The 12148-nt window shown below is 27.3% G+C and overlaps 2 protein-coding genes across 3 annotated transcripts in view; both read right to left on the bottom strand.

The window, feature by feature from the left end:
* The window catches only part of LOC100213182 (apocarotenoid-15,15'-oxygenase), a 28886-nt gene extending 20095 nt beyond the window's left edge, over positions 1-8791 (bottom strand). Inside the window, exon 1 of one of the 2 annotated variants that reach the window (XM_065804981.1) lies at positions 8607-8791. In XM_065804981.1, the coding sequence (XP_065661053.1) occupies positions 8607-8754 (148 nt within the window). In that variant the 5' untranslated portion in view covers positions 8755-8791. The remainder of the gene's footprint in view (positions 1-8606) is intronic. The other variant, XM_065804982.1, reaches the window with a different exon arrangement.
* Positions 8792-11131: 2340 nt separating this feature from the next.
* On the bottom strand, positions 11132-12148 carry LOC136085324 (uncharacterized). Its single transcript, XM_065806619.1, has one exon. The coding sequence runs from the start codon at positions 12146-12148 to the stop codon at positions 11132-11134; it is 1017 nt and encodes a 338-aa protein (XP_065662691.1).

The following is a 12148-nucleotide window of genomic DNA, read 5'->3' as shown; positions in this document are numbered from 1 at the left end:
AAATAAAATAGAAAATGAAATAATTAATTAAAAGAAGATTATATCAAGTTCATTGATTTTACAAAAATACAGCTGTTAGATTTAATGCAATATAATAATAGTAATAATGTAAATTAAAACTAAAGCTACTTTACAACCGCTGAAGGTAAATTTATGACATCTTATGCAAAAATGAGACTTATTATATATGTTATTATAAATAACTTAAAATAAATAATGCCCCCTCTCCTCCGGCGGGAGTGGAGGAGGGGTTATGAGCAACAAAAAAATCGCAATTAGATTTTAGGGTTAAAAGGTAATAACAAAATATTAAGATTTATACATACTAGACTCTCAAGAAAAAACTCCTAAATTGTCAATTTAACAGACGCCATTAACTAAATGTGGATATTATCTAATCAAATTTTTTTGACAAGAGATACAAGTCAAAATCACTCTGCAAATAATGGTATAAATGAGGACATTCTGATAAATATTGTCATAAACAAAATATCTCTTATAACATTGTATCTGAAGATGACACATTTTAAAATGTTAACGTATGAATAAATTACATATTTTGGTACTTCTTTTGATAATTCTTATTGCTTTTGTCATTGATGTACATGTTATCTTTGTATTACAAAATATACATACATATAATAAATATTATAAATATTTATACGTATTTTTGTTATAACCTATAAGTAGTGTTGCAACTCAAAAAAAACATGCACGTTTTTTTTATAAAAAACACGTTTTTTTTGTAAAAAAAACAGGCTTGTCCTAAAAACATGTTTTTGATGTTTTTTTTTTTGTTTTTTTTAGGTGTCCATTAAATTTTATATATCAATTATCCTTTAAAAAGTTACAGTGTCAGTAAACCTTCAAAATATACATGTTTTTTATTAAATGTAATGTATTTTACCCTATATAATACTTCTTACAAATTTATAGAGTTGCAACCCAAAAAAAACGGGTTTTTTCTTCTTAAAAACTGTTTTTTAAAGTTTTTTTTATTTTTTATTTTTTTAGTATTTATTAAATTTAAGATATTAATAATACTTGAAACAGTTTCAGAGGCATTAAACCTTCAAAATATGAATGTTTTCTATTAAATAAAATGCATATTTAAAAAAAAAACAGTATTAAATATTAAAAAAAAAATTAAGTAATTTTTTTAATATATCTCAAAAAAACTATACTAGTAGCTACTAGTTAATTGTAAGTATAACACTACTGTACGAATGATATAAAAATGTTATTTCAGCAGTGTTATTTCATTCATAAAAATGAATGAAATATCACTGCATTGCAAAATACAAAAATGAACCAACAGTAATATAAAATTTACTTTAATGTTTTATTTACTTTTGTTTATTACTTTTGTAAAATTTTAATAGTTTATTTCATTATTTTATATATTTCAATTTTAAACAGAGTTTAAAATTGAAATTTTAACTAGTTTTAATTATTGGAATTTAAAATTGAAATAGTTTGGTTTATTTTGAAGATTTAATTTTGTTTTTTATAAGTTTTTTTATCTTGGATTCATTTGAGTTTAGAAAATTTAAATCATTTTTTTCAAATGTTTATTCAAATTGCAATTAGATAGCTAAAATTTTATTTATTCAAAAAGTATTTAAGTAAATAAAAATAACACAATAACTAAGTTTGTATAACTAATGAAAAAAACTTAATATTAAACAATTTTAAAAATATTGTTTATATTTATTTAAAAAAAAAAAGAAATCTAAAAAAAAAAATGCCAGGCAGAAAGAAATGTTTTGTAGCTACATTGTTCAATGAGGCACCTTTAGAATCTGGAGGTTCTAAAATTCAACAAGTTATATGCAAATTTTGCAGCTTGAAGCTATCAAAAAATGGCACTCGAATGACCGAGCACATTGCAAAATGTATGAAATGTGGAGATCAATTAAAAACAAATATTTGAACGATATGCCTTTTAAACAAAAGAAAGTTCAAACTGAACTAATGATGGAAGAAGATATTCCTGAAAACTTACCTATTCAATGTATGGAAAAAAAGGAAAAAATATGTTTATCATCTGCTATATTGCAAATTCCAATTGAGTCCTTCTTTCGAACCCCAAGCTGTTGTGGAAACCAAAGTAGGTCTACAACCCCTAAGTTTGGAGACTGTAACCCAAATAAAACCAATTCAGATAAGCCTCCCTTGAAACGATTGCATTCTTCAACAAGAGTTTCATTCACACCTCAGAAAAATAAAATTGAATCCTACATTTTCTCGGACAAAATGACTAATGAACAAATAGTAAGAATTATATTTAGAATATTTAATACTTTCAAATATTTAGCAAACTTTATTTAGTACATTAGTAATTTTTGTAATAACAATTTTTGTAAATTTCATGTTTTTACAAATTGAATCGCAAATGGATTTAGCACACGCTGTCTATGGTACTGGGTGCTCATTAAGAGTTTTTGAAAATAAACTATGGATAGACAGCTTTGCAAAATTGAGACCTGCATTTAAATTACCTAACCGTGATATGTTGTCTAATTCCCTACTTGAAAGGGTTTATAATGAAACCTCAACTACCGTTAAAGAACTTGTGGGAACTGCTTTAAGTGTAGCAATTTTATGTGATGGGTGAAGCAATATCAGGCAAGGAAAATATGATTTAAAATAGTAGGACTGTTTATCTACGTTCTGATTTGTGCACTAGTATAGGAGTATCCAATACCTAGATACTTTTAAACGTTATATAACAAAATTATGTAACAATGTAAGCTACACATATATAATTTAGGTGCATTCTAACTTCATGTGTATAATTCATAAATAATAAAAATCAGTAATAAAGATAGATTTTACTATTTACAGGAATGAAGGAATTATTAATTTTGTTGTAACGGTACCTCAACCTATATTTTGGACCAGCATAGAAACAGGTAGTCTTTTTAGATTAATTTTAGTTATCATGTCTTCAGAATTGTCAGATAGCAAGTTTTATTTTATATTCTCCAAAGTTGTAAAGTTTTTCAAAAATGTTTAAATTTTTATAGTTTATTATAATTATTAAACATATAACTCTTTATTTAGGCGCAGAAAGTCATACTGGCGAATATATGGCAAATATAGTTAAAAAAATAATATGCAATGTTGGACCTATGAAAGTTCTTTGCGTTTGTACTGATAATGCAACCAATATGAAAAAAGCATGGCAACTAATAGTTACTGAATTTCCTCACATATATCCTTATGGATGCCTGGCACATACCTTAAATTTAATTTTTACTGATGCGAGTAACATAAAATCAATAGCAGATTCCCAAAGAAATTGCACAATGGTGGTAAAAGGGATAAGGAACTCTCAAATTTTATCAGCTTTGTTAAAACAACATCAGCAGAAATCAGGACAAATCATTCAACAATCACTAAAGCTTCCAGTAACAACTAGGTTTATTAAAAATTAATTTTATAATAAAATTAAACATAAAAACATAAAAAATAAAACATAAAAAGTATTATTATAAATTTTTAAAAAATTTATATTACATTATAAATCATAATACTTAGTATGGAAATAACATTAGGCAAATAAATATTTAATTATAAATAAATATATTCTTCATATGGGCTTCAATTATACATTGTATGGAAAGTCTTCATAACAACAGATTAGCACTACGGGGATTAGCTATTGACGATGAAGCAAAATCTCTTGCTAGACCTATTCGAAACCTATTGTTGTCAGAAGTGTTCTGGGATAAAGTGGATGGGTTTATCAAGTTATTAAAACCAATAGCCATAGCCATTGCAGCAGTTGAAGGAGATAAATTAAGTCTCTCCATTGTTGCAAAAACATTTTAAGATTTAGAAAAGTCTTTTCAGGACAATATCCTTTGCAGTCCAATTCTAAAAAGCGAGGAAAATGCTATGATGGAAATAATTGCCAAAAGAAGGAAATTTAACATTTGAAACATTCATCTTGCTGCAAATTTAGTGGATCCACGTTATAAAGGATGTCATATCTCTGGAGATGAAATGGTGAGTATTTTCAGAATTTAATCCTCATTTAAATTAATTGAAAAAAAAGGAAATTATATTTAAAATGAAATAAGATGCCTTATTTAAAACATCTTCTTTAGATTGATGCCATTGAAACGCTACATAAATTAGGAAGAATGGATTCTTCTATTAAAGAATGTGATGACCAAAATTTTGGGTGAGATAGCTGATTATAGATCAAACGAAGGACTTTTTGCAAAACCTTTTATATGGGCTTCCGTAAAACATTCATCTCCTGTAAGTTGGTGGAAGGGAATATGTTGTTCTTGTGCTCCAATACTATCAAATATTGCAAGTAAAATTTTATTACTTCCACCAACAAGTGCTGCAGTCGAAAGATCATTTAGTAGACAATCTTGGATCCACAATCAAAAACGGAATAGATTAACAAATGACAGAGCTCCAAAATTAGTATTTATATCACATAATTTACAACTCAAAAATCTAAAATGTAATGCAGAATCATCAACAAGTCAAAGCCAAGAATTTTTTCTGGACAATGGTACTTCACAGAATTTAGAGTCAGAGGTATCAAGTGACTCTAAAGAATACGGATTTGACTTTACAATAGAAGACCTTAATGAACAAGGAAGCCAGAATACAGAGTCTTTTGTTAATTAAAAATAAATTTTTCAAGTGATGTACTATATATTTATCATATATCATGTTACTATTATATATTGCATTACATTTATAATAAAAATAGAAATTAAATAAAAGTAAATAATTTTTTTTAATCTAAAAAAACAAAAAAAACTATAAAAAACATGTTTTTTTTTGCAAAAAAAACACAATTAAAAAAAAACGGTTTTTTTTGCGACTCTATCACCAAAATGCTAAATTGCCTGTAGATGCCTTAAATATTGGACTAAAGTATAAGGATTTACTTTCGAAAACCGTTTGTTCAGTAGAAAACAAAGAATGCATGCTTTCACAGTGTGATAATTGTCCTGGTAAAGAACCCCTTACCAAATATTTGTATGAGATCTTTGGAGAATACGAAGATGATTGAGAGAATACGAAGATGATGAAAAAAACACAAAAAACATGTTTTTTTTTGAAAAAAAAACACAATTAAAAAAAAACGGTTTTTTTTGCAACTCTACCTATAAGAAAGCAAAATTTATGAAATTTTCAATATTTTGTTCTTTTAAATTATAACCTAAATATTCTGCAGCAAAATTACTTTTTAGTTTTTCCAAATTTACACATAAAAACCTTTCCAAAAAGTCTTTAATCAACCCCGTAGCACTTTCCGTTCAAAATTATGAACCAATGTTCGTGAAAACAGCTGTTTGGCCCACTGTGCGGGGCTAGAAAAAAATTTATAATACTTTATTATAATTTTATGCTTACATTTACTATTATTTAAATACTGGCATATATTTATATATTTTCAAACTCTAATTTACTTCCAACAAGATTGCAAGCAACCACTATTAAGTTATGAGTTACTTTAAAATAGAGAATAAGTAAAAATACTAGGAAATGGTTAACTGAAGACTTAAAAAAAGAAGAAAAAAAGTTGTAGGTCGTATATAAAAGAAAAGCATGAAAATAGCTAATAGTAATAAGGTTTTTTTGATGTGCAAGGAAAAAAACTGGATTAACAAAAGTTTTTATAGCATGAAGGGACAGATACAGTAAAAGGATGCAACTTATTGAATAAGAAACAAGCAAGAATGAGTTTTGGTTTATCGTAATAGAGATGATAGCTTGTTTGAGCATTGACCATGATTGTTTTTGTAGAAAAAAGAAAGAAATGCAACCTTACAACAATGGGAGAGTGGCTTAAGCTTGGCAGATAAAGGTCTAATTTATTATTTTTTTTTTTTTATGTTAGTTCTCCTATCCAAGGCTGAAAACGCCACTACATACGAGGAGGCTACTTAATTGTGGTTATAACCCTCTCTCAACTACATAACTCCGAAACACAAACCTTGACAATTAAGGCCGCTGCGCAGAGAAACAAGTTAAGCGCGGTATTACCTGGAACATGGTGGGGATTGAATTCGGTACCTCTCGCTTATAATGGGAGTGCTCCACCACTACACTACAACCGCATTACATTTACAATGCCCTTTTAGACTTTGTCTGAGAGTAAGAGGGTTGTTATTCATCAATATAGGAATACCAACATTATTGCAAAAAAATTTTGCAGTGAATAAATGAGTTTTGTTGTCTAACAAAAATTGCAGATTTTAAGTCCAAAATTAAAATCCACAACAAGCCTTAGGCTGTTAAAGAAGAGAGATCAGATTAAAAGTCAGCTATTTGTTCTAACCAATCAAAAAATGAAAATTTTTTGTCACGACAAGAGCATAAAGTTACTACAAGATACCTTGTAATACCCTTTAAGTTACTTGAAATAAAGAAGAGTGTGGCCTTCAAGAATAACTTTATTAATGCGGTTAGTAAGAAATAATTTAATAACCTCAAAACCTTTATATAAAGAAACTGATAACAGATTGAAGATTAATCATAGGATAGTTGGAGTGGTCGAAGTGTTTTCTAGAGTTTTGAAAAATTGAAACCACTTATTTAGCACTTTTTAAAAATTAAATATTGTTAAATATTATATAACTAATAAGATTAAATGTTTAACTACTTTAGTTAATGATATTGCTGAAGACTAAACAAAAGTCTCTAGAACTTAACACCTGATAGAAGATTTAGTAAACTAAGAATAACAGAGCTTAACATCAGACTGGACCTTTTTACATTGGCTCCTTGGAATAATAAAAGGACATTTGTTCTTAAGAGAGATGTTCTTGTAAAAAAGATTAAGTAAATGATAAATAAAGCAACTGCTTAAGATGGTGAAAAATATGGTGTAGAATGAGTTTTAACTTAAAATGATGATGATGATGATGATGATGTTGATCATAATGATGTTTAAATATGCATATCCATGAGTTTTGAATTAAAAAAATATACTTTAGGATGTATAAATATTTATACATCCTAAAGTATAAATATACTTTAGGATGTATAAATATTTATACATCCTAAAGTATATTTAACCCCGGTCACAAACATGGCCCCGGCCCCGGCTATACTTTATCAAACCCGGCCCCGGGTAAATATCAACCAACCTAAAAATGACCATCCAGTCAGCGCTTTTTCTTGTGCTGGCATGAAATTTCAAATGAAAAAGATTGATATATATATATATAAATATATATATATATATATATATATATATATATATATATATATATATATATATATATATATATATATATATATATATATATATATATATATATATATATATATATATATATATACCTAAATTAAACTTTTCAATTATAACAGAGATGTACAGTGTGTGAGAAAATTTTTTTTTCTAAATTTATAAACACTTTTTTTCTGTTTATATGGGCTAAAAATGGGTTGAGACCCCCACCCCCTTAATGTTAGTAATTTATTCGGCTAACTGGATTGACGGTTACCTGGATTTTGTCCGAATATCAAATATCTATATTTTAATAATAAAAACCAACTTTTTTGACTTTTGACTTTTTAGTTTTTAAAAACACTTTTTTAATAAGTTGATTTTAAAGAATTAAACACAATTAATTGATAGCTCACTACCAACAACTTTTAGACAGAAGATACAGATTTACAAGTACATATCAAGTTGATGTACTGCTAATGGGAAATCCACTAATGTGGTGGAAGTTGAATAGTTCTTGATTAAACCTTCTTTCTCGTTTGGCTGCACAGCTTTTCAGCATCACAGCAACCTGCTGTCTGAGTGAGCAAGTATTTTCAACAGCCGGAAATGTTATTACAAAGAAAAGAAATCAATTAACGCCAGAACATGCAGAGATGCTGGTTTTTCTGTATGAAAATTCAGAGTTACATGGAAACTTGGTTGCTGATAATGAAGAAGAAAGAGATAATGATGATCAAATTCAAATCAGCAACAGCAATCATTATCAGCAGTCGAGACAGTGAATGATAATGACAATAATTAAATAATACTTGTACATTATTCCTACCTTTTTTAATTTCTGTTCTTTTTCCATGTTTTGTTGTAAATATATAATATAGGACTGTAGTCACTGACTGAATTGACAATGTACAGTTTAACATTGGTTTTTTAAAAATTAGTTTAAACGAAATACTACATTCGCTGAAATTTGGAAGATCCTGTATTCAGAAAGCGTTAGTAATGACAATGAGTACTAACTACATTGGTTAAAAAACTGTCATTCCTGACAAGCAAATATTTCACAAAAGCAAAATAGTTTATGCTTTATAAGATTTTTCGGTTAACCGAATAGTCGATTAACTGCAAATTGATGGGAACTGTTGTCTGGTTTTTTAAAGGGATACTAAACAAATACACTACTTAATTTTACCATTTTACCCCAATTATGACTCTTAGCACTTTTGTTGGATTTTTAAAAAAACTTTTTGATTCCTACAAGACAAGTACTCTTACATAATAAAAGGTTTCATTTGAGCAAAACAACATAAAACCTTTCAGTCTCTTTGGCCACCTGTGTAATCTGACTTCCCCTAAATTTTATTATCATTGAAAAAATTTTTCTTATACTTACGATGCTTAAGTTTTTTTCCATAAACTTCATTAATCCCTGGTCCATTACGTATTAAACTTCCATGTATATCGAGAGGAATTTTTCCTTCAATATCACAGTCTGGTATCCAGTATGATTTTTCATCTTGGTTTTCCCAGCCTCGAGACATTGTGTGTGTTATAGTATTAATATATGAACTACAAAAAAAAAAATTGTTGCATTACTAAAATTTTATTACTACACTACATTAATATGCTATTACTATATATAGTAATATTATGCCATATTTCAATAAAATAATATATATATATATATATATATATATATATATAATATATATATATATATACATACATATATATATATATATATATATATATATATATATATATATATATATATATATATATATATATATATATATATATATATATATATATATATATATATATATATATATATATACATATATATATATACATTGTTTAAAAAAAAAGCTATTATAATTAATACAAATCTACATGTGGTAAAAGGTCACTATCATCGGTTTATATAGTTCAGTATTTTACTGTGACTTAATAATATATTTTTTAAATCTACCAATGTTAAACAAAGTTAATTAAATAAAGTTTGTTTTTATTTATGTTTTTAATTACAAAATCTAACTTTAATTTTTATTAGTAAACCAGTAAACAAACATGATGAAGAAAAATAATCTGTGACGCAAATCAATTTTCAATAATGATAACAATGAGCTCCCGTTAAGTTCGGTGCCGCTACCTAAAAACGAGATAAGCTCTGTCACGGAGGACAAAGTAAGTATCAGGCAAGGAGCTTTAAACTCCGTTTAATAAAGCTCCTTGGTGTCACGTAAAGAGTCTTCCATAAAGTACGTCAAGCTCTGGGAAGCGGGGCAAGAGGAATTAGTGGTTTTTTGAAGAGTCTGGATTATTTCCTAAAGTAAAGTTTCAAAAAATAATAAGTTAAATAAGGCAAAATGGAACTCCCAAGCAATACTAGGTTTTTTGGCAGTTATTTTTATACCAAATAGAAGAGACTACTCAACATTTGTAGATTCATCTCCAAAAGATGAGCGGGCTATAGGTTTACTTACCAAATATACAATGGAAATAACTATCTGAAGCTATGTAGCAACTTGTACGGTCATGAAAGCGTTAAACTCAGTGAAAAAGTTTAAGAATCAGGAACCATTAAGATTTAATACCCATTTTTAAAATACCCAGGAATTTTTGTAGATAAAAACGTATCTTGGTTTTTTCACGTAATACATCGAATCAAAAATAAACAAAACAATTGGCATAATGTACAGAATGAGCTCATTCATAAATACTCAAAGTCTTAAACTAATATACTTTAGTCTAATTTATAGCTACATTGAAAATTGTGAAATTGCGTGGGCTAGCACGCAACCCGCTAAACTTAAAAAGATATTTAGTGAGCAAAAACATGCTAGCAGAATTATATACAAAAAAAATAGATTTAAGCATGCTAAGCCATTAATGAGAGAAATGAAAATTTTGAATGAATATGAGATAAATAATTTTTTTTTTTTTCCTTTCAGTTTTACATTTAATTAGTCGTAATACAATAAAATCCGTGATATATGCTCTCGTAGTGCAATACAATCCGAGTATATGCTTTCGTAATACAATAAAGTCCGTGATATTTGCTCTGGTAGTACAATAAAACCCGAGGTATGTTTTCGTAATACAATAAAATCCGTGATATAAGTTCTCGTAATACAATAAAATCCGAGATATATGCTTTCGGTAATATAATAAAATCCGTAATATATGCTCTCGTGGTACAATAAAAACCGAAATATATACTTTCGTAATACAATAAAATCCATGACATATGTTCTCGTAATACAACAAAATCCGAGATATATGCTTTCGTAATACAATAAAATCCGTGATATATAGACTAATTTAAATAAAAACTTGGTATCTGATAGAAGATCTAATGATCTTGTCGGCAGAACCATAAAACGTTGTAATAAAATATAACTTAAGCCGTTTATAAATATAAACAAATAAAAATCACAAAATACAAAAAATAAAAGAGCGTGTTAATATAAATTTCTTATTTTTAAAAGTATTTCAAAATATTGTCATTAAAAAGAATGATTTAAAAAAAAATTCTTTTTAAAGACTGGGAAGGCATTAGATAAATCAAAATTAGGTACAACGATTTTGTTCCAGAGATTAGGTGCACGATAAGCTATACAGAACTGATTGAATTTTGTTCGACAAAAGGGTTCGAAGAGTGAATTATCATTTTATAGTGTATACTAATTTTTTGTTTTTAAGGTAATAAAATCTTTAAAAACGTGTAATGACGGATTGATTTTACATTGAAACATAAAACATAATATTCTATACACATTCACTTCGTAAATATCTTAATATTTACGAAGTGAATATGTATAAAATATTATATAAATAAAATAAAAAAATATTGTATAAATAAAGTACTTTTATATTTTTAAATAAAAACTTTGAATGCATAGGTCGGTTTTTAAATCAAACTAAGCGTATTGCGTGTTTTTGACGATGATAAAGAGTACGCAACTTACTTTTGCTTGTACTTCCCCAAGCAATATTTGCATAGTTAATATAACGATGTAAAAATGAGTAATAGAGTTGGATTAAAATGGTTTTGTTGAAATAATTTCTTGACTTATGGAGGACTCCTATATTTTTAGAAACTTTAGTACAAATGTAGTCAATATGTGGTTTCCATGTAACATTCTCATCAAGATAAATGCCAAGAAAACTAGTAAAAGTTTCCTTTTTTATTTCAAGTTCATCAATAAGAATTTTTGGCATGGTTGTTGGTAAAAAACGTTTTTTAGATATAGGGTGAAATAGTATGTATTTTGTTTTATCAAGGTTTAAGGTCAATTTATTACAATTAAACCACTCAGATACGCATTTAAGTTCTTTGTTCATATCAGAAAGCAATATTTTATGGCCAACGATATCAAAAGCCTTCGAAAGATCAATAAAGACTCCTAGGGTATATTGTTTTTTTTCGAAAGATTCTGAGATTTCCCTAACAAACTGAATAACTGCGTGCCCAGTTGAAATATGTTTTTTAAAGCCAAACTGTTTGAAATATAGTAAATTATTTTGGTCAAAATATTTAAATATTCTTTTATATATTATTCTTTCCAATAATTTTGAAAAAGTTGAAAGTACCAAAATCGGGCGATAGTTGTTAATATTTGTTTTATCGCCTTGTTTGTAAATTGGTATGACTTTCGCAATTTTCAATTGATCCGGGAAAACTCCTTGTTTTATAGATGCATTAAACACTTTATAAAGAATATCTTTCAGACTTTCATAACAATTTACAACTATGTTACCACTTACTTCATCAGCACCAATAGGTTTATTTCTTTTAAGAGATTTAAAGGCTATATCGAGCTTGCCGTGGGATAATTCAGAAGAATACTCATTGTTATAATAATATTTATCACTGCTATAATGAGATTTATTTATAGGACACAAGTAGTTTTCAAACGAACTCTCGGTCAT

This window comes from Hydra vulgaris, chromosome 09 (genome assembly GCF_038396675.1).
Source record: "Hydra vulgaris chromosome 09, alternate assembly HydraT2T_AEP".
Classification (NCBI taxonomy): Eukaryota; Metazoa; Cnidaria; class Hydrozoa; order Anthoathecata; family Hydridae; genus Hydra; species Hydra vulgaris.
This window is presented reverse-complemented; position numbering and strand designations above follow the sequence as displayed.